The 23,247-nt window shown below is 39.8% G+C and overlaps 2 protein-coding genes and 1 pseudogene across 5 annotated transcripts; 2 read left to right on the top strand and 1 right to left on the bottom strand.

Annotated features, from left to right (window-relative positions):
* Positions 1-683: 683 nt before the first annotated feature.
* LOC133743691 (CBBY-like protein) lies at positions 684-3,906 on the top strand. Of its 2 annotated transcripts, none has more exons than XM_062171716.1 (8): positions 684-1,185; positions 1,310-1,408; positions 1,542-1,700; positions 2,035-2,101; positions 2,490-2,585; positions 2,955-3,001; positions 3,247-3,327; positions 3,550-3,906. In XM_062171716.1, exons 1-8 carry the CDS (start codon positions 809-811, stop codon positions 3,668-3,670), a joined length of 1,047 nt encoding a protein of 348 aa, XP_062027700.1. In that variant the 5' UTR covers positions 684-808; the 3' UTR covers positions 3,671-3,906. The 2 variants fall into 2 exon arrangements, with proteins under 2 accessions (XP_062027700.1, XP_062027701.1); XM_062171717.1 differs by having other exon boundaries at positions 692-1,123; positions 1,338-1,408.
* Positions 3,907-4,480: 574 nt separating this feature from the next.
* LOC133744955 (CBBY-like protein) lies at positions 4,481-8,138 on the top strand (annotated as a pseudogene).
* On the bottom strand, positions 7,662-12,589 carry LOC133745291 (probable UDP-N-acetylglucosamine--peptide N-acetylglucosaminyltransferase SEC). Of its 3 annotated transcripts, none has more exons than XM_062173349.1 (10): positions 12,272-12,589; positions 12,085-12,177; positions 11,908-12,009; positions 11,646-11,813; positions 11,461-11,549; positions 10,913-11,034; positions 10,547-10,728; positions 9,946-10,227; positions 9,385-9,532; positions 7,662-9,295 (listed from the first exon to the last, which is right to left on the bottom strand). In XM_062173349.1, exons 1-10 carry the CDS (start codon positions 12,545-12,547, stop codon positions 8,958-8,960), a joined length of 1,800 nt encoding a protein of 599 aa, XP_062029333.1. In that variant the 5' UTR covers positions 12,548-12,589; the 3' UTR covers positions 7,662-8,957. The 3 variants fall into 3 exon arrangements, with proteins under 3 accessions (XP_062029333.1, XP_062029332.1, XP_062029334.1); XM_062173348.1 differs by having other exon boundaries at positions 12,254-12,588; XM_062173350.1 differs by having other exon boundaries at positions 12,085-12,193; positions 12,254-12,394.
* Between the last annotated feature and the right edge of the window lie 10,658 nt (positions 12,590-23,247).

Here is a 23,247-nt window from a genome sequence, read left to right as displayed (position 1 = left end):
GAGATTTAGGCCTCGTTTGGCTCATGAAAGGGAAATCAATTCCTTTTTTTTTTTGAGGAAAAAAAAACTTTATTAATTCCATTGTCTTTCCTATGGGGATTAGAAATTAAAATTCCTGTTAAGTTTCATTTCTTATGTTTGGTAAAACAAGGAAAGCATTTAGGAAAGACCAGTTGATTTCCCTTTCAGTGTTCGGTTAGTGCAGGAAAGGAAAACAAAACTATATCAATGTTTCAAAAATACATCAATTTTGGCAAATAGCACATTTGAGCACGAATATTGTAGTCCCCCCCCCCCCCCCCCCCCAAATTTTTCTCTCTGTCAAGAAAATGCTTCTAAAGTTTGTGCCTACCAAACAAAGAAAATAAATGACTTTCTTTTCCTGATTCCTCAAATTCATGAACTAAACATGGCCTTAATCCACAATGATTTCAGAAATCGGGCGGTAAGACAGGAATGAGGTGAGAAATGATTTCGAGGCGTTTGATCCTCCCCGTACACGACACTTCCTATTGCCAAATCAAATTAAGGAAATTTAAGCTTGTCAAACTTGATTGAAGGGTTCCATGACCATTCAAATATTATCGTTTAGTTGTCTACTTTGTTTGATATCTACTCTTTGTTGGGGAGTATGTTGAATAATGCCACTCTTTGGGGGTGAGAATTAAGATAGAGAGTGAACATATTTGTGGAATTGGGATGGATAAGTTGGTTAAAGCCTTAAAGGACCGTTGAGAACAACACCGCAAATAACAGACTCAAAAAGCTTTGAACTTTGAAGAGACCAGACAAGAGTCTCTAATCTCTAATGGCGTCAATGGCCTTTGGTCTTTCCTTAGCTACATTATCTTCTACCAACCTTTTACAATCTCACAAAAAGACCACCTCCATTTCCAACCTCAAATCCCATCAAAGCACCTTACCATCTTCTCTATTGGGCACAAAAGTTCTCATTAGCAAAACACAGAGACCAATAATAAGAACATGTCATTCTCAGGTCACTTGTTCAGTTGCTTCTTCTTCTTCGACTCTCCCATCGGCTCTTCTATTTGACTGTGATGGCGTTCTTGTCGACACGGAGAAAGATGGGCACCGCATTTCTTTCAATGAAACTTTCAAAGAGGTAACATTTGGAGCTGTGAGAAATTCATTCAATTCTACAATTGGGTTTCCTAGTTTTGCTTGGTAAGCTCATAAAGATGTGAAATTTCAAGAGTAGATGGAATTTTCAATCTGGGTTTTTCTTTGTTTAAAGGATCTTGTGATAACTAGCTTTAGTCTTTTGATTGAAATTATTGGTACACCTCAGTGACTTAGACGAATTGATTGATGAACAGAAAGAATTGGGTGTTACTTGGGATGTAGATTTGTATGGCGAATTGCTCAAGATTGGAGGTGGAAAAGAAAGGTAAGTTGCCTAATTTTGTTACATTTCTGTTTATACTATAGAGTGAGTAGGTTTAGATTGTATGTCAGCCAACATCTAATCTGTGGAAGAAGTATGATTTGGACTTGTATTCAAATGGTTCTGGTATATGTAGGATGACTGCCTATTTTAACAAGACGGGTTGGCCGGAAAAAGCTCCAAAGAGCGAGGAAGAGAGAAAAGCATTCATAGCTTCACTGCACAAGCGAAAGACTGAATTGTTCATGGCCCTCATTGAGAAGAAGTTGCTGCCTCTTCGTCCGGGAGTTGCAAAGTTGGTTACCATCTAATCTTCAAAGTTGGATTTGATGAATATGTTAGAGCAACTCCACCTATTTTCTTCGTAGTTCTGATCATGCATTATGAAATCATAGGGGTTATATATAGTTCCTTCTTTCCTAAGTCAGCCATACAAGTGAATGGCATTGATGGTTAAGACTCGAGCAAAACTGCTTTTAGACAACCAACTATACAAGACTACTTAGCATTTGCACTTCATTCTTATGAGGGCAATAATTAGATAATGGTTCTGATAGGCTAATTTTTTCTGAGTTCATTTCTGACTTTCAGATGTTGGGTTGTTAAGTTTCTCTAATCAACTTGTACAGGTTGATAGACCAGGCTTTAGCAGAAGGAGTTAAAGTTGCTGTGTGCAGCACTTCCAATGAGAAGGCGGTATGCTTAATCAGGTTCCACTACTTAATGCTTGCATAATTGGGTTTCTGTGACAGATGATAATTTCCTGCGCTTGGGTGTGTATATTCTGTACATGTAGTATGCAATATGCAAGAAATAATAATTGTTGTGTTGGTCAGTTTCATAACATAACTCTTCACATGTTTGAAAACATATCAGAGCATGAATTGAAACTATGAGATCTGGTTTCGTCCTTCATATGTCTCTCTTATCAGCTTGCACTTTATTTAGACCATGAGGTTAAACAGTTAAAGCCTTTATCATTTTCTTGTTCATGGTTTGTTTAGCTTAAGATATCTTCTTAGATTCACATTTATTCAGCTTTGCACTTTGTTTTTGTTGTTTGAATCATATTCTCAATTTCTAGGTATCTGCAATAGTTTCTTTCTTGCTGGGACCAGAGCGGGCAGAGAAAATCCAGATATTTGCAGGAGATGTGGTTCCCCGAAAGAAGCCTGATCCAGTAATCTTTCATACCTCATGTTGATCTAATGTAAAATTATATTTAACTCCACATGACAAAGCACTGGTGTAGTTCTATAGTGCCAGGTTTCTAGCTAATTACTTTGATTTCACTATTAAAACTCAAAAAAAAATAAAGGGCAGTATTAGCTACTGAACTATATTCATTCTTCTAAGCAGGCCATCTATGTATAACATATTGAATTATTGTTGTTTTGAAGAAATATTTTAGTTAACTTTACAAGACAAAAATACACTACGGTTGTTCTTTTAGTTACCTATATATTGCAATTGCGAGCTACTTTTGGTTCACTCAAATTCTTTCAATTTACATTGTTAATCACTAAATTATATTAATTTCTCTTGACAGGCCATCTATGTATTGGCGGCTAACACGCTCAATGTTGATCCTTCAAGGTACTGCAGGAAAAGAAGGCCTGTCTAGTTTAGTAGTTTTTGTGCTACAGTAGCCAACATTATGAGAATTTTTGTTTTTTGAACTATATACTTTCTATATAATCTATGTGCTCTCCCCATTTTGCTTAGGATACCCTACAGGCTCCAGATATATACCATAAACAAGCTTCCAACTTTTTGTACTTCTTACTTAAAGAACAGATGCCATCTTCATGAAATGTAATATGTTTTTCCTTTTCTAACAGTTGTGTTGTGGTAGAGGACAGTGGCATAGGCCTTGCAGCTGCCAAAGCTGCTGGAATGAAGTGTATAGTAACCAAGAGCGGGTAACTCATTTTTACTCATGAATAAGAATGCAGTGTGTTTCTACTCACCAATTTCTTAATCAGGATGTTACACTATCAATGTGCATTGTCATATCAGATAATATTCACACTTGTTGGATTGCTACTTCGCTTGGCTGAGTTATGTTAGCTAGTCAAACTCATCAAATTTCTGGGCCTTCCAATGTGTAACATTTTTCTTCTCCTCTTAAACTCTGGTTCCAGATACACAGCCGATGAAGACTTTCAGAATGCAGATGCTGTCTTTGACTTCATAGGAGATCCCCCAGAGGAGCGGTTCGACTTGGCATTCTGCAGAAGCCTTCTCAAGCAGTATGTGAGCTAGCCCATATCGTTCACAGTAATCATTCCTATGGGCTAAATTTCACGTGACGCCCCTCTTCCTTCTTAAATTCCTTGTGATGGTGATTCGGCTTAGATATATAACAAAGCCATTATGTACTCGATCAGTAGTAGTTCTGATGTAGATATTCTGAATAAAGCACAAACTGCCTTTTTCTCAGGCAGCTCTATTATAAGGAGATTCATACTTTATCAATATATCAAGAACTTTAAACAGTATTTTTAATGTTTTGTACTAAACTCTAGTATTGCCAAGGTTGTAGCGGGGGTTTGTAATCAAGCAGGGTGAGGCAATCTTCGTCTCTTCATTACTATCTACCACTTTGATTAGGATTTGAAGTCTCATTAAGCACACCCGGAGTCCTTCAGTTACCACTACGGACCTCAAAAGTTGAGGTTGTTCAAGTACAATGATGACGGATACCTCCTTGGGTTTGTGATTTAGGTTTCGGGTTAGATCATGAAAAAGCCACTATAGTGGTAGTTCTAGTGTAGAATTTCCCAGATATGCAATCCAGGTATGAATCCTTCACGGTCCTTCAAAATCTGTTCTTTAGAAAAGCAGGACTTCATCTAGAGTCCCGCATCAAAAAAACTATAAAAAATACAAATATTTATAAGGGCTTGTACTAGCCTTTAGCATTGTCGAGCCTCGTAACGGAGGTTTGTAACTAAGTAGGGCATTAAAGTGATTAGATGTATGATCGAGGTTGGTTGGGTGGGTGAGGCAAATCTTCGTCTCTTCACCACCTACCCTTTGGGGTGAAGTCACTAAGCACAACCCCCATCCGCTATGGCGTGGGTAGCAATTTGACAAAAGTATATCAAGCTCTGTTAGCTTGGACGAAACCATAGTTGGCAGGGTCTTCTGTTTTTGGATGACTTGATGGTGCAGCTTTTAACATTGAGCGTAGTACCCTGGCGTACCTAAGCTTGTGCCTATACCCATGCATGGTACTCTCTAGCTAGTGTGTCATCTTTTAGTATTTTCCATAAGTCGATGTATCTGGATACTTCAGTTCCTAGCTATATCAAAACTAAAGGGGTCAATTTGTTTACATGACCCTATAAACATCTATAGGCATTGTGTCATGTCTTTGATGATATGAATCAAAAGAGAGATCTCGAAATTTATGAGAAGAAGCATATAGTCCAAAAGAAACGAATCCACGTAAATTTTTTTTGAAAAGTTGCTGTGCCTTTTCTCCGGGCGTTTCAAAGTTGGTTAATTATCATCTAATCTTCAAAATCCTTTATGCAAAATTTACTTCTTAATGTCTTGTGTGTTATGTTTCTGTTACATTTTGTTCTAATATTTGGATTTGATGAACAAGTTAGAGCAACTCCACCTATTTTCTTCGTAGTTCTGATCATGCATTATGAAATCATAGGGGTATAGTTCCTTCTTTCCTAATTAGCCATACAAGTGAATGGCATTGATGGCTAAGACTTTAGCAAAACGGCTTTTAGACAACAAACTATTTAAGATTACTTAGCATTTGTGCTTCATTCTTATGAGAACAATAATAAGATAATGGTTTTGTTAGGCTAAGTTTTTCTCATTAAATTTCCGACTTTTAGATGTTGGGTTGGTAAGTTTCTCTAATATTAAACTTGTATAGGTTGATAGATCAGGCTTTAGCAGAAGGAGTTAAAGTTGCTGTGTGCAGCAGTTCCAATGAGAAGGCGGTATACTTAATCAGGTTCCACTCTTAATGCTTGCATAATTGGGTTTCTGTGACACATCTCCTGCAAATATCCTCAATAGTTTCTTTCTTGCTGGGACCTGAGAAAATCCGGCCAGATATTTGCAGGAGATGTGGTTCCCCGAAAGAAGCCTGATCCGGTAATCTTTCAACCCTCATGATGAATTTGTTGATCTAATGTAAAATTCTATTTAACTTCACATGACAAAGCACTGATGTACTTGTATAGTGCCATGCATGTTGCTAGCTAATTACTTTGATTTCACTGTCAAAATAGATAGGGGCAGTATTAGCTACTTAACTAAAGTTCATTCTTCTAGGCAGGCCATCTATGTATAACATAATGACTTATTGTTTTTTTTTTTTTTTGAATAAATATTTTAGTCAACTTTACAAGAAAAAAATACACTACTGTTGTCTTTTAGTTCCCTATATCTTGCCAGCTACTGTTGGTTCACTCAAACACTCTCAATCTACATATTTAACCACTAAACTATTTCCATTCCTCTTGACAGACCATCTATATATTGGCGGCTAACACATGCAGTGTTGATCCTTCAAGATATTGCAGGAAAAGAAGTCCTGTCTAGTTTTGGTGCTACAACAGCCAACACATGCAACAAATTTTTTTTTGAACTACATACCTTCTATATGATCTATATGCTCTTCCCATTTTGCCTAGCTAGGATACCCTACAGGCTAGAGATATACCATAAACAAGCTTCTAACTTTTTGTACTTCGTACTTAAAGAACAGATGCCATGTTCATGAACAGTAATATGTTTTTCCTTTACTAACAGTTGTGTTGTGGTAGAAGACAGCGGCATAGGCCTTGCAACTGCCAAAGCTACTGGACTGAACTGTATAGAAACCAAGAGCGGGTAAGTCACTTTTACAGTTTACTTATGAATAAGAATGCAGTACGTGGGTTCCTACTCACCACTTTCTGAATCAGGATGTTACATTAGCAATGTGCATTATCATATCAGATCATATTTCACACTTGCTGGAATGCTACTTGGCTCGGCTGAGTTATGTTAGCTAGTCAAACTCGTCACTCGTCCAATGTGTAACATTTTCTTCTCCTCTTAAACTCTGGTTCCAGATACACAGCCGATGAAGACTTTCAGAATGCAGATGCTGTATTTGACTTCATAGGACATCCCCAAGATGACTACTTGGCATTCTGCAGAAGCCTTCTCAAGCAGTACTTGTGATCATATAGATATAGTTCGCAGTAATCATTTGTTCCTAAGAGCTAACTTTCACATGACGCCTCTCTTCTGTCTTAAATTCCTTGTGATGTGATTCGGCTTCGATATATAAGAAAGCCAGTATGTACTCGATGGGTAGTAGTTCTGATGTAGATATTCTAAATAAAGCACAAACTGCCTTTTTCTTAGGCAGCTCTATTAGAAGGAGATTCATACTTTATTAATATAACCATTCCCACATATCAAGAACTTTAAATACTGTTTATAATGTCTTGTTCTAAACTCTAGTATTGCCGAGCCTTGTAGTGGGGGCCGGTCTGTAACCAAATAGATCAGGTGAGGCAATCTTCGTCTCTTCATTAGTATCTACCACTTAGATGAGGATTTGAAGTCTCATTAAGTAAACCTAGAGTCCTTAATTTACCACTACGGGTCCTCAAAAGCAGAGGTTGTTTAAGTACAGTGATGATAGATACCTCCTTAGGTTTGTGATTTAGGTTTTGGGTAGTTCTAGTGTACTCCTCTATGCACTAGGCTTAAAATTGTGCATTTAATCCCAAGTGTCAGTTTCACTTATCCTTCACAATTTAGATTTGTGATTTAGGTTTTGGGTAGTTCTAGTGTACTCCTCTATGCACTAGGCTTAAAATTGTGCAATCCCAAGTGTCAGTTTCACTTCTCCTTCACAATTTAGATGAGCAACATTTTCATCTAGAGTCTCACATCCACAAAATTATAAATGATATAAATATTTATAAGGTTTATATCAGCTTTTATTATTGCGAGTCTCGTAACGGAGGTTTGTAACTAAGTAGGGCATTAGACTATTAGAGTGATGGATGTATGATTGAGGTTGGGTTGGGTTGGGTGGGTGAGGGAATCTCTTCACCACCTACCCTTTGGCGGTGAAGTCACTAAGCACAACCCCCATCCGCTATGGCGTGGGTAGCAATTTGACAAAAGTATATATCAAGCTCTGTTAGCTTGGACGAAAATACCTCGCTTTGATGTGCTGCCTTGCTCAACCCGTCATCCTACCATCACTTTTTGACAGAACCATAGTAAAGCTTTTTGAATCACCCAACCAACACATCAGATACAACGTCAAATAATACAAACATATGTTTTTCCTACCCTGACTTACTTCTATTAGCTACATGAGTGACCAGCTTGTGAAAAGAAACCTTTGTGGCTTTCTCACTTCCTTTTTCGGCTAGTGACTCCCTTTTCACTTTGCATTCTGTTGATTTGGTTTAAAGCTGGCTCAAGGATGTTGTAAAGCACCCAAAGTATAGCTGGAATGATAGGTAGTAGGAGTGCCAAGGCACGATTATCACCTTCTGCGACATCTGCAACTCGTTGTGCACTCAAAGCAGGATCAGAAGAGATCAAGGTGGACAGGATGGTACCGGTAATGGCCGTAGTCCTGCTTGGGGAACCGGAAGTTTCGTCGTACACCATGGATTTGAAGGCAGTGAAGCTTATAGGTAGGTCTTTGTGGGAGAGAAGGGATACTGTTTTTATAGTCGGTTTGCAGGGGCTTCTGTTTTTGGATGATTTGATGGTGAAGCTTCTAACATTGAGGATAGCCATGGTACCTAAGCTTGAAGCCATTAGTACCTATACTATACCTTGAGTGGATTTCCTACACGGTTTCTTGGTCATTAGGGACTCAACGAGGAAAATATATGGGCGTCCAAGGCCGTTATTCCAACTTTGCAAGGAAGCATAGTAGTCTCTAGAGTCACAACTGAGAGCTTTACATCAATGAGAACTAGTGGTGGAAAATCAATGAGAACTAGTGGTGGAAAATCAATCAACTCGATGAAACGGAAGTGTCTAGATACATCGAGTTGAAACTATACGCATTGGGTCACGTCTTTGACGATATGAATCAAAAGTGAGAACTCGAAATTTATGAGATGAGCATATAGTTTAAAGGAAACAAATCCACTTAATTAAATAATTTTTTGAATTTTACAGCATAGAGAATAAATAAAAGTAGTAATACTGGTGAATCACGGGTTGTGATATTTGGAGACACATTTGGCATTCACAAACATCAGCATGCAAAACCGATTATAAATTGCTCACTATTGCACACATTGTTTATTTTTGTTTTCAGAAATCACTAGGGAGGTGAATTTTCTGTATTAGAATGTGATATGATGCAAACTCTAGCTCTTCATAAGTATCTCTGTACAAAAATAAAAATAAAAGCAGCATATAGATTAAGGCAGGCACCTTCTCCTTTTCTTCTGAATAAGTACAATTTTACTGCCCTAATCATCACTAAGGAAATCTACCTACTCTAATCTTGGGTACAGATAGACGAGCTTAAGCCTGTCTATTATCTTGATGTAGACACAGCTTTAATCAAGTTGGATTTGGCAGCATCCATCATTGGGTCTGCCTGGAGAGCCTTATTGAAACAGAACTTTGCTTCTTCCCATTGACCCTCAGCAACAAATACAAGACCCAAATTATTAAATGCCGGAGCATAGCCAGGCTGGAGTTCAAGAGATTTCGTAAACATTGCCTTGGCACGTTCATAATGCTTCTGCTGGCGGTACAGATTGCCGAGGTTGGAGAATATAGCATGGGCAAGATCAGTTGTCGCCAATGACAAGGCCCTCATGTATACTTCTTCCGCTTGTAAAGGCTCCTCTGATAGCTGCAGTGAGATACCTAGTGATGTATGTATAAATTAATTAGTTTAAACTTCACTGAGAAAGGAAGAAAACAGATGTAGAAAACTGTTATGAGATTGGAAATACCTAGATTTGACCATGCATAACTGCATTCTTTAAAACGGGCAACTGCAGCTTTGAGGTACTTTTGAGATTTTGTGAATTGTCGCGCACAAAGGCTATGAAGACCAAGCTGGTGCCATTGCACAGCATCATCTGGATCCTCAGCTATTGCCTACTTGAAGTAGAATACAAAAATGGAGATATACCTTAGTGGACATGAACAATGCAACAACCCGCATAAACCACAATACGCAACAAAAGAAAGAACATAAAAGAAACTAGCTCCACAAAAGTAAGCCATAAAAGAAACTGGCTCCTGAAAAGTAAATTGTAGTCTCTACTATAATGCAGATACAGTACTCACAATATCCTTGGTGAAAAGCTTGTTGTTTTAATTAGTTAACCTGAATGTATGTAAAACTTTGAAAACATATGTTGTACAAAATGATAGAATATTAGAACAAGTTTACATGCTAGGATATAAAAGGATTTTCCCTGTCACGTTGTCCATTATCACAGGGGAGCTCATTTTGTCATATATGCCAATAGAAGTAAATGACATCATGATAGCTCTTTCGTGATTACCTGTTTTAAACTGTAATCAGCGTGTTCTTCCACCTCTGTCAGGGCATCCTGTTCAGTGGCCAATGCTGCTGAAATCTCATGTTGGGCTTTGTGAACCATGGCAAGCCCTGCCCATGCTATGGGAAGTTCAACGGAAACAGAGTCTCCATCTCTTATAACTGAAGCCATTTCATTTCCTGCCCAGTAAAGTTCATGGGGATCTTGATGCCGTTCTGCATCCTTGGTTCGGTGTATTGCAACAGCATATCGTGTAGACATACAATTGAGCTCTAATTTGGCCGCCTAAGGAAGATACAATAGCAAAAGAAAAGGCTGGAGTCAATTTCAAATTTTTTTTTTTCTTTTCAACAGTCATTTTGGAAAAAAGTAGCATCAAAGTCTAGTCCTTCTAATACAAATCAACATGCAACACAAGCATGAGTACTAAAGTATTGACTATGCCATATTGCCATTATGAATTGAGTTAGACACAGAGAAGTTATGCACCACTGTTTTCCATAAACCAAATTTAAAAAATAATAAACTTTCCATGAAGAATAGACACCAATGGACAACCTCAGTAAATAAGCAATAAATAAATGTAGCAATGAGCCATAAGCACCTTCTCCAAGCACTTGCTGGAACTTCTATGATCACCAGTCATATAATAGGCATTTGCAAGATTAGCCCAGATATGTCCTGCTTTAGGATCTTCATTCAAGGATGCTAACAAACACTCCTTTGCAACATTGATAGCAGAAATGTGATCTGCAGAAGCACCTCCACCAGCATTTGCCCCAGCACCTGAGAATTAACCAAGGGTAAGTTATAATGATGCAGGTTCTTTGACCAGGGCATATATTAAAGCAGCACCCTACAAAAATTGACTGGTATCCACCAGTAACTATCCTAAAAGCTTAAATAGTATACTGTAAGAAAGCAATGGAAGAGTTAATGAAACTTGGAACCAAACTCATCAAACCTATACCTGCAACAACTGAACCATATCTACATAAAAGAAGGGCAGCATAATTGATCAAGGCGGTGGGATGATTTTGATCTTTGAGGATCAATTCCTGGAAACATTTTTCTGACAGTTCCAAATTTCCACTGAAATTAGAACATGCAACAGTTTCAGGTTAGAGAACTATAGGAGGTCAAAACATATAAAAGAAATCACTATGTTGTTGAAAAGTAGTAATTTCATCCAATGTTTAGCATGAGAATAACCCCGAGATATTACTGTAACATAATAAGCACACAATACAGACATGCATGCAGGCAGAAAGATTGTTGCACTTCCATTGCAGAACATAAAATTAAATACTACCACGCCACATAATTTTGAAATGGTAGCAATGTTTGAGTTAACCATTGCTCATACCGGCAATGAGATTCATGCTCAGACACAATAAACACATAAGTGTGCCTACACACAATTGTTGCTTCCCTTGTTTCTTAGTTACTCTAGTAGCCGGGAACAAAAAATTCAAGGGAACAAAACACTTGAAAAACAGAAGGGTGAATCACTATTACCTTTGAAGGTAAGCAATCCCAAGGTTTGCAAGGCAATCATAGCTGGTAGGGGCAAATGCTAACAAAGATGACAATACCAAAATGGCACTCTGAAAATAACGAAGTCCATATCAGAAATTGTCAGAAAGTTAAAAAGAAAAAGCAACTATTATCAAGAGTGTCAGTACTCAATATAGACAATGTACCTGCAGACGGCCAGTTTTAAGCAGTATCAAACCGAGAGTATTCCATACCGCTGCCTGTCTTACATCTGACTGCATCGATTCTTTTAGTTTCGAGAGAATCTCCTCAAGCTCCTGAGGTTCAAGTTCTTTATCCGAACTACCATCCACCGAACTCTCTAGCATAATACACTACACATTTGACAAAAACCACATCATCCTCGAGCAAAAACAAGTCAAACTTCAATCCCAAAGAGCCACGTTGTACCACAAAAGACTAATCTACCTGCGCATGATGAATTTGAACCAGTGAAAGCAACTCTATTCTATCAATGTCAACCTCGGGCCGGTGCAAAATCTCTTCGGCCTTCTCATATGCCAAAACAGCCTAAAACCCAATACTCATAAGCATGACACTAGACAAAAAAAAAACAAAAACAACCAATATAATTCAAGAAGCTACCTTTGAAGGCTGACCCAGCCTCTGATACATTAGTCCCAGAATGAAATGGGCATGCGCATTTTTCGGCATCTTCCTCGCAACATGAACCAAACCCTACAAGCAATGGCCACTAAAACAGCGTTAAACCACAGTGTTAAATGCTTTAACTGGTTTGAAGAAGCTGTCTTACAGTTTTGAGGCTGCTGACTTTTTCTTCACGGGAGGAAGAAGAAGAAGAGACGGGTTGACCAGGCAAGTAGCCGTCTGGGTCAGGTCCATAATCCATGGGGGACTCCACCTTGAAATTTCTGGACCGGCTTTTTCCCAATTTGGTCAATCTTTTAGCTTCGCCTTCGGCGGTGTCGGAGTCCCTCGGGGGATGACACGTGGACGGGACGGCGGCGTCGGTCTCCGGTGGGTCGACGTTGAGATTGGCGGCGGCCTTGGGGTGGTGGTTAGCTAGTTGGGGTTCCTGTCCCGACATTTTTCTGTGGTCAAGTCAAAAAAGTGGGAGAAATTTTTTTGAGAGAGTAGGTTAGCAGCTAAACGGAGAGTAACGGCTTGAAGTGAAGTGGGTCCGACGACTCTGGAGCAAGCATTTTGATTAAATATTGGCTGACGCGTTGACGGCGTCAAGTGCGTCAGCCATGGTAAAGATGGACACGGGTGAAAGTGAAATACTGAAATATATATATCTCCGGGTAAGTCTTGGGGTATTGAATTTGTTGATTCAAGTATTTTGTTGATTTCACTAAGATGGGTATTGAATTTGCATTTTACAGATTACACTTTGATAAACACATTAAATTGTGTGAGAGGACCTTTGTCTTTTTTTTGTCCAAGTATCACATGTATGTGCTGTTACTATATATATGTGCTGGATTTCACAGTGTTGAATCATCATTTTACAGAACAGGCACCATATATCAAACCAGAGTCATTCTGGGTTTTGTAAGTGAATTCTGATGCATGATTGTAATTAGTGGTGAATTTTGGTTTTTACTCAGCTTATGGTTATGTTTTTTTTGTTTGAGATATAATGGGGGTATTGACAGTGCTTCTATTACGGCCATATTAATAGTTCCATCCTTGACTTGTTTTCTATTAGCTCTAACAAGATGGTGGTAGTACTATATAACTTTGCTGGACTCTCTTTTCTTTTCTTAATTTTCAGAAATATAAGACAGCCAGATACAAACCAGAGTCATCAGAAGGTAATTATTACCTCCTTTGTTCTCCATATTATGGCCTCGATCAATAGCATCTTTAACAGCTTCGGGTTGCCAAAATAGTCATGTGACGAATCAGGATTCAGGATCGGCTACTTGATGATTTATCTATTTAGTCTTCTGGCAGTGATGAACTGCTTTTGGAACTTGATTGTTATTTAAACTCTGAGCAACTATATATGTAGCCTTGCATATGTCAATATCTGATAGATAGATAGTATAGATCTCTTGTCTGACAAAAGAGAATTACCATATTTACAAAAGATTCTAGTAAGTGGCCGGCGATCGAGTAAAATCTCTTGTTTTTCTTTCAGGAACTTGTGAGAAGAATCTGACTCCTGTTGAAGAAATGATTTCTACATACTTGAAAACGTATGTATTTTTTCTTGTGATAGTGAGCTTTGCTGAATCAAACCAAGCCCTATAATGTTTAGGTCAAGCAACTTTGGCAATTTGAAGCCACCAACTGTGGGGTTTATGAGTCAAAAGTAGTAAAGTTGGGCGGTTGAGCTGATGAGCCAATGAGGCAACCTAACAATTTGGAACAAGCTGACTTGAATCTTCAGCTGAGATGATCCTCTTATCAAACTCCTTATTACTTTTATATTTCCAGTCCTAAACAAACCCAAAAGTGGATGTTATTCAAGTGATGCCAAACCCATCATACTCAAATGATGATGTTATTCATGAATGCCAAACCCATCATCTTCAGCTGATGAGCTTTTTTTGTTATGTTTTTCTTCTTGGCTAGGTAGGTAGTTTATTGCATGTACTTTGTGGTACCATTTGTTTGTTTTCATCCTTATCCTTCTATCCTTATTAACTTTAATAAAATTTATAAAAAAGAAATTACCTTCAAAATATATCTTTATTTTTATATTTTTTATTACTTGTAATTTTACTTGCTTATCCTTTTTCATTAACGTGCTTTTCAAAGTACATGTATGAGGGGTATTTACGTAAAAATATATGTTTTGGCTAACAAGCACATTAGTTTTTAATAGATAAAATAATTAAAATAAAATAATCATAATACCCTAAAATAATCATATCATCTAGAATCCGGATTTTCAAAAAAGTTCTCTTAGATTCTTAGTAGTAGTCAGCAATGCAATTGTCTTCTAGCCGAGCCTCTAATCTTACTACGACATCAACAAACAAAGATTAGCATTACTAAAATTTAAAAAAAAGATTGAAATTCTGCAAGATTGAAAACCCTAATTTCAGATTTAGGGTACTAAATGAGGAGAAGAAAAACTAAGAGAGGCGACATAGATGAGAAGGGTTGCATGACATGCAGAGACACTACTGCTGGAAGGTATTGGTGTTTGGAGGTTCGTATGGGGAAACAATGATCGTCGAATAGTTCAAAGAACTAAGATAAATGGAGTGGCTAAATATATGTGAGATCAAAACCACATTGTTTCAATTCCAATAAGTTGCTATACACTATTTACTTTTGCCAAACCCCGTCCAGATGAAAAGTTTTAAAAAAAAAAAAAAATTCCTCTAACAAAATTAGATAAGAAATTTTTCGTTCCTAATTCTTTTCATCCAAAATTTGAAATTTGGTGCAACTAACCGTTTAAATTTTACCAATTATTTGCAAAATCTAAAACGCATAGGAGACAAAATTAAATTTAGTCCCCAATTAAATTTTGGAACAAATATTTTTTTGTCTCTAATTGAAGGTTATTTGTCTCTAAATAGCGTCGAATGGAGAGTTTTGAAAAACAAAACTTTTAGGGACAAAATGATTTTTTTTGTCTCTAATCATGTGTTTGGGGGACGAAAAATTGGTCCGTCCCGAAAAGATTTGTCTCCAAATAGGTTTTCTCTAGTTGTGTGGCTTATAGTGAAACGCCCTCCAAAGGGTATAGAAAACTAAGGAGGCATCAACAACATACAGGACAAACAAAGAAGACGGAGATAAATCCTTGATCACTGGAAGTTTTAGTGCAAGGCCTTTAATAAATCTCTTAAGCAGCACTGCTAGGGGAGTATAATGAACTGGGGGAGGGAGAGATCTAATAAGCGGCCCTTCATACGGATGCTGCACTGGTAGCTGGTCTGGAATAGGTGGAATAGTGATTGGCGGTCGTGAAATTTTATTTGTTGCAATTTCAATTAAGAGGAGAACAGCTGGAGTAAGGTGAGCAATAAGTGGAATAGATTCAATAATAGTCGTACGAATCTGCTGTGTTGAATATATATATATATTTTTGATTGCTTCTACTTTGTATTTGAACAAAATATAATCGAAACCACAACTTGTTGATTTGATTAATTTGCAGTAGCAAATGAAGTATGAACAGATCAACTTAACCCAGCAAACTTGTGTACTTGAGTTTCTGAACTTGTTCACCCTTTTACATTAACCATCTCTTCCCTTATATAGGGTACAAGATTAGCCTACAAAATATCTAAGATGAAAGCATATTAAACTAGATTAAAAGTACTTTAGATACAAAAATATCTAGCTTAATTTGAGTGGAGCAAACTGTAATGCAAGTTACTGTAAAATATCTTTCACCGCATATCTAAGACTTTCAATGCAGCATGTTTCGCGACAGCGAACGGACTCAACCTTCGCGAACAGACTTAGTTATTCAGCGAACTGTTATTCGCAAACACTACTTCTCAGTGAACTCGCTTCTTACTTTTCCCCGCAGTGACGTCATCTCGCGAACGCACTTTTAGCGAACATTCGCAACGAACTTACTTCGCGAACTTTTCTCCGCAGTAACCTCATCTCGCTAACGCACTTTAGCGAACATTCGCGGATGGAGCAGGACAGGAAAGCATTAATTCTGTCATGTTGTGCAGTAATCCACGGACGAACATCAGATCTGGTCATGTTGCTGAAATTACAAGCAAATAGAAAAACAGTAATATTGAAATCGTAGCTATAATTGCAGTCATATTACTCATACTTGACATTAATGAAACTATAGACATGCATCACACTACACAAAACCTCTGTGCAAGGATGAGCAGTAGAACACAAACCCTGTACGATGGAATGTCAGAACTAAGTTATTTACTTAACACAAGAAAACTAAATAAATCCTTCGGGGGAATGTCTCAGGACATTAAGAAATCCAAAATAATGTCAAATAGAACAGTTGGTAAAATAAATTTTCCCTGAAGCTATAGACTCATCAAAATTACAGCACTAAAGATCCACAAAAATATTCTAAAAGTGGTTTAGGATACATAAGCTGATAAAGCTAAGAAATGCATCAGAAAATGACATTACACGTTACTCAATACAGAAGAGAATAGATTCTGAAGAGTTTCAATATTCCAAAAGAAAACACACACACACACACACACACACACACATCATACAAGGAGAACAGTTTGCTTCAAATACAGAACAATACACAATCTCCCTAAAGTTGATCAAATCGGTGAAATAACAATGCCTAGCACAAAAGTCATTATTTGTCATTGAAGTAATAAAAACAGAGTAAAGCCCTAATTACTTACACGGTCTCTGCAGAGCTTGAACCATGCACGGCTCATATAGGCGGGAAAAGCTACATCATTAGTCTCAGTATCAACTACATCAACTCTATGATCAGGCTCAGCAGGTTTGTCATTCTGGTTAAAGAAAAAGTAAAATCAAGCCTCCAGGAATCATAGATCGGTTTACAAAATTTCATAGATATACAACGCAGTAGAAGAGAGGTAAACTGAGGATGAACATTACCGATACCAGCCTCAATGGAGTAAAAGAAGTGTTGACAATAAAAGAAGATCGAGAGTTCATTTTGGCAGCCTCAAATCAATTAACAGCGATACAAAGCTGAAACAAAAAATAGAACACAAAATTAACCAAAAATTAGACTACCACATCAATAATCATTGTTATAACATGGGTTACTATCTCGCTGATGACATCTACCCTAAGTGGGCAACGCTTGTCTAATCAATCAGACGCCCTCAAAATGAAGCTGAAGCATATTTCACCACCAAACAAGAAGCTTTCCGCAAAGATGTTGAAAGGGCATTTGGTGTTCTCCAGGCAAGATGGGCAATCATTAGACAACCTGCAAGAGGGTGGAGTTTGGAAAATTTGTCCAATATCATGCTGGCATGCATTATCCTTCATAATATGATTGTTGAGGATGAACGTGCCGATTACTATAATGGCGAGTCTGATGATGACGAACCGGATCCAAATAGGTCCAGAAGGACTCGAGCTCGCATCTTAGACGAAGCGAGAGAAAATTTGGAAAGGGATCCAAGATCCGGAAGAATTACAATGTCGGAATGTATGTCTCGATACAGAATGATACGTTCTCCTTTTGGCAACCGACATTTACAAGATGATCTTGTCCAACACCTCTGGAGTCTGCGAGGTCAAGCACCATGAATTTTATCTTTGCTATGTGATTGAGTTTTCAAAGCTTTCAATTTGTGATTTTAATAATTGTCAGGGTTGTCACTGACAAGTGTTTGTATTTTCTTACTTTGTTGTGTTCCTTTTTAAATGCTTTTTTCATGAATAAAATAAATATTAAAAATATAATTCCAGTTTTATTCCATTTCAAAATTAGCTAAAGATATTTTTAATTATCTTTAAAAAAAAAATACAACCGAAAAAATATTTTTTATCATAAAAATTATTTCAATTACTATAAGTCAATTGACTTTAAAAAATAAGAACATATATATATATATATATATATATATATATATATATATATATATATAACATATCCAAAATGTTAAAATATATTTTAGGGCTATAATTTAGTCTTGACGGGTTGGAGACGGTTGATGTCAGATCAATGAATAGTACAGAATTTAGGGCTAAAATTTAGCCCCAGGGCTATTTTTAGCCCTTTGGGTTGGAGATGGCCTCAGTTGTTCCTCCATCTATCAAAATTCAGATTCCAGATTTACCAAAACGAAGATCTGTTTCTAGGTCTCTTATCATCCGTCCTGACCGACATTCGAGGAAGAAGCTATTTCATGAGTTACTTCAGGAGTTTCTAGTTAAACTGCCTAAACTGCCTGAGTTTGAGGTGTCAATGTCTGATTTTCTTTTGTTAGTGGATTTGGGTATGTTCTTCTATACCATTTACAGTGCATATCATTACACCCCGCCAGCTCCGGAGGTGCCGCCTGGGGTGGTGGCTCCTGATACACCTCACCCCCCGCCTCCGCCCCCTACAGTGGCACTAAACAATGGTAAGTCTCGTGAATTTGTGAATAAAACTATGAAGCTTTTAACTGGATACAAGTAGCATGGTGCCTGTTGCTGGTTGATGTTGTCTGCCTTCTATTTTTTAGGTGCTCAGGGTGTACTGGGAAATCAAGGTGTACTGGGTAATGAGGGCGCACAGGGTAATGAGGGTGAACATGGCGCACAGGGTAATGAGGGCAAACATGGAAATCAGGGCGCACAGGCAAATCAGGGCTATTTTCATTGCGAATCCCATATTGATCGTAATGACCCTAACCATGACAGTGGAGAGGTACTTTTTTTTTTTTTTTAAAACACCATTTTCTGTATTACTTTTTTGGGGTACTTTTATGTGTTTTGATTGACACGACTTCCTCGTTTTGTAATAATATATGGATCCTGTTGTCTCAATAGGAGTGTACATACCTCCAATAATATGGAGTATTTGCTATCTCACCAAGCATAAGTAACGCCCACTTTGGGACATCCACAAGACATGGCAAGGCCCAACCGAGACATACATCGTGTAGCCCTATGTTCAGGCTACGCGGCGGTATCCGGAAGTCGCAAATCCGCCACCGGGAAGCCACCTTCCCGCCCTTGCCAAGATGCCCTCACAACTAGGCTTTCTAGACTAGAATAGTGTGGTTTCTTGTCCCACATCGAAAACAATGTAAATGAGAAGCATTCCTTCACTTATAAAAGGAATGCCTCCTCCCACAACTCAACACATTCATTACATCTCTTGTAATCTTGTTAGGCCGCAAGGCTCGACACACTAGTATAGCTTTCAAGTGGACGTAGTCTCCCGCTCATGCGGAGGCGAACCACTATACATCTTGTGTCAAATCTCTCTCTCTCTTTATTTATAGCTAACTAGAGATCCCTACGGATCACTAACGTTAACATTGGCGCCGTCTGTGGGAAGCCAACACAATGGCTTCGTCACCTACCGTGAGCTAAGTCTGCTTAGCGGAACTCAAAGAAGTTTTCCCTCCTTCTTTGAGCTACTTCAAAATCATTGGTTTAAATCATCATTCTTGAGTCATCATTGGCTCCCAGTGAATGCATGTTTGAATTGATGTTTCTTGGCGGCAACTTTTGCCAAGGCATGATCAACATTACTCCAGCGGTACAACTATAGCAGGAATGTGCAGAAATTTGCACTTTGAGGGCTGGTCAACACGTGGTCAACGCCCAAGGAGTGGTCAAAACTTGCAGAAACTGCTCAAAACACCAACATATGGGCCGGTCAACGTCCGGCGGGGTCGGTCAACGCCCGTAAGCAAAGTCAACGCTGACATCAAAAAAAAAAAAAAAAAACACAAAAATTTGGCGGCAAACTTCTCTGGACACCCAGAGATTTGCTCTGGGCACCCAGCCACTTCCGCCAGATCTTATCCGCCAGCTACAAACTTCGCCGGTCGACGCCGCTGCACATCCCTCCGCCCAGTATCACGCCGCCCGACCCCCAATCACTCCGCCCAACCTGCAGCCCCGGAACTCCTCCGCCCAATGGTCCTCCGCCACACTTCTTCAGCGGCGACTTCCTCCATCAACGTTGCCCAAGAACTCCGCCGACCGGGAAACCACCCAGGAAACTCGGACTCCCCGCTGCACTTCGCTCCTCCGCTGAGCTAGCTCTCCACCAAGCTCCGCCAGCCACAAAGCAGCGCTCCTGCTCTGCACACTCCGAAGTTCCGCCAAACTGCGGTCGTCAACGCTGCATTCTCTTCTTCGCTGCACTCTGCTGCACAACAGGTCGGGGACTGCTGGCATCACCCCCACCGCCGGGCACCATGCTCCGCTCCGCCAGACTTTTCACCGCCGACCAAACCTCCGCTGCCTGGAGAGCCGCTGACGAGAACTCCATTGCCCGGAGCTCTCACCTCACTCACCGCCCACTTTTCGGGGACCGCTGCACTTCCATTTGATCAAAATGGAGCTTGTGGTCCTCTCAGTTGCATCTCCCGCCCAAAGTTAAACATGCAGCTCACCTAGATATGCATACGTACATAGCTTACAAATATGTTTGGCTTCACCGCCGGAACTTCACCGTCGAGCTCCGCTCCAAGTTCACCGCCGGATAGCTCCGCTCCGCTAGACAAACTTCCGCAACGGCTACGCACCATCAGCGGCACTTTCCTCCGCTAATCCCCGTCAGCGGCAACTCTCCCGCTAGGCTCGATGGCTTCTCGTTCTCGTTCTCGTTCACTCATCATCATCGACCTCGATGTCTGCAGTTCCAGTATGTGCAGCGGCCACCCAGCGGTAACCCAGCAACTTCCGCCAACGAGGCCCAGCGGTCAGCGACACAGCACGCGGCGGACCTTCAATCCCAGCCATCAGCAAAGCTTCAGTACCCAGCGAAGCTTTAATCCTCCCGGAGCTTCGACTCCTTGCAGAGCTTCAATGCTTCAATTTTCCGGGCGGCCCTTCAATATTTCAGGCTTTCAGCCACCCAAAGATATACTACGGACACCCAGGCTGGCGGTATACAAAGCAATAACCACCGCCCTGCCGATCTCCGAGCATAATCCGACGGTCGTCGACCCACCCAAAGGCTGGGTTAACAATCAACTCTTAATTGGTGCAGCACCTTCGAAAAAAAATTTGAGCACCTACTGCCACTGGGCGTACAAAGATAAGCTTTCTTATTCATGCCATTATTGTCACATATTACCAAGCACCACGTGCTTCCGCTTTCTGCATAAGTTAGGCGACACAAACACTTCACACATATATGTTTATGCTAGTGATTGCATGCGCAAAACATGCTAGTGATTGCATACCAAATTAGTGTTGGGCTAGTTATCAACATGCATAATTATAGATGGGAACTCCTTTCAATTATCAATTATGCATGTTGCAGGGGCTGAGAAACGTGTCACCTTTACATATATAACTATACATATATCGTCAAACACGCTATACTTGCATGTTCTTCTGACGCTATAGGTGGCTCCCCATATAAATGACTTGCTGCAGCTTTCCATGTCTATCTTATAGCATGACACAACATCATAAATCATGCACACGTATATGCTCTTGTCTATACTATACGTATCACCTACAATGTTTGTATACCACATACAAATACATAACTTCTTCTTTGGACGCCTTGTTCACACAAAACACTTTGTCTATTCATCGAACAAGGGCACATATAATTGCACTTGGCTACATGTTTACTATACGCCTGCACACAATTATAGCTTAATTGCTACACATGTTACCATGCTCATAATACTATCCACACATTCAAATGGGTTTTTTGCTTATTTCTCCCATACAATTGCGCTGTTCACTCCAAACTTCGAAATTCATGGTACGAACCCACAAATGAAACAACATTTGCTAGTACACTTTGCTTACAATTTTATCAAAGTACATATACAAAATATTAGTGTTGATTTTACATATCCACATACTAATCATCTATTTTGATTCAAGGAAATTCAACTTTTTCTATTGAGCATTCAACCGCAACTACGAGTTGACGGACATTATCGGAGTACTTTATCCGCCACAATGCAATGGAGCGTCACGCCCGGCCAAACTTTGCTAGCCTCTACATTGGCACAAGATAAGTAAACTACATCTTATCTCTTACGCTCCTGCACTTTGAGCTACCGCCGATGCCATGTCTATACATGTTTCCATGACCCTTACGCATGCCTACGGCGTGTTATTAACACCTTTACTACATCGTACATGCTTGCTCTGTGTGTTTTGTCATTTTTTCGTGCACATACAAACTTTACAAGTCCACGGTCTACGACCAAAACCGCCAAGCGGTCAGGCAACGCCTCATAATAGTCATTGATCCGGCAGCAAGGGACTAGTTAACACAGCCTACGGCAGCCATTGATCCGGCAGTTAACCTCGACGCTTGGGTACCAAAGATTGGGATCGCTTCCCAACACCCTCTGCTCCGTGCAGCTCCCCCTCAACAAACATGGCTGGGGAGTCGGGGACTCTCTAGCGGGCCTAGCAGGGGCCCACCCATTGAGCTTCCGCTCATCCCCATTGAGCTTCCCGCTCACGCCTTCCCGGCACCCCATTGAGCTTCCGCTCATGCCTTCCCGGCACCCCATTGAGCTTCCCGCTCATGCCTTCCCGGCATCCCATTGAGCTTCCGCTCATCCCCCTTGAGCTTCCCGCTCATGCCTTCCCGGCAATCCTCGAGCTTCCCGCTCACGCCTTCCCGGCATTCCCAATCTTCACATTCATGTCTACTCAACACACCACACGTTAATGGAACATGGAATTCTTCTACCATTTGTCGCTCCCGACAAATTGAATTCTTTTCGCGTTCCATTAATACAAGCGACAACCAAACAAACGCTTACCTTCGCAGCGCTCATACAACTTACATTTATCATATGCAATCCATATGCTCACACGGCCATACGCGCTCTCGAGTTTGTACGTCATAATCGATCGTACTCGGCGCCATTCGCGTGTATACATCAACATGTATCACGCACCTCATACGTTTATATATGCCAACGCATATCCATACAATTCACATTTGTTGCTCAATGCAACGAGCATTCTACGTATGCCTGCTTTTTGTTTTTGTTGTGCAGGTTCACGAGTCCCTTCTTGCTTACGGAGTTCGGGGACTTGTAGGGGCTCCGTACCGCCCAGTTACTTATGCTTGATAACGTCATGATTTGAACTCCCCAACCAAGAAGCTACTCTTACTCGGGGACTTCGGGGACTTGTACATACCTCCAATAATATGGAGTATTT

Source organism: Rosa rugosa, chromosome 4 (assembly GCF_958449725.1).
Source record: "Rosa rugosa chromosome 4, drRosRugo1.1, whole genome shotgun sequence".
Taxonomy (NCBI): Eukaryota; Viridiplantae; Streptophyta; class Magnoliopsida; order Rosales; family Rosaceae; genus Rosa; species Rosa rugosa.
Note: the sequence above shows the minus strand (reverse complement) of the source record. Positions and strands in the feature narration are given on the sequence as shown.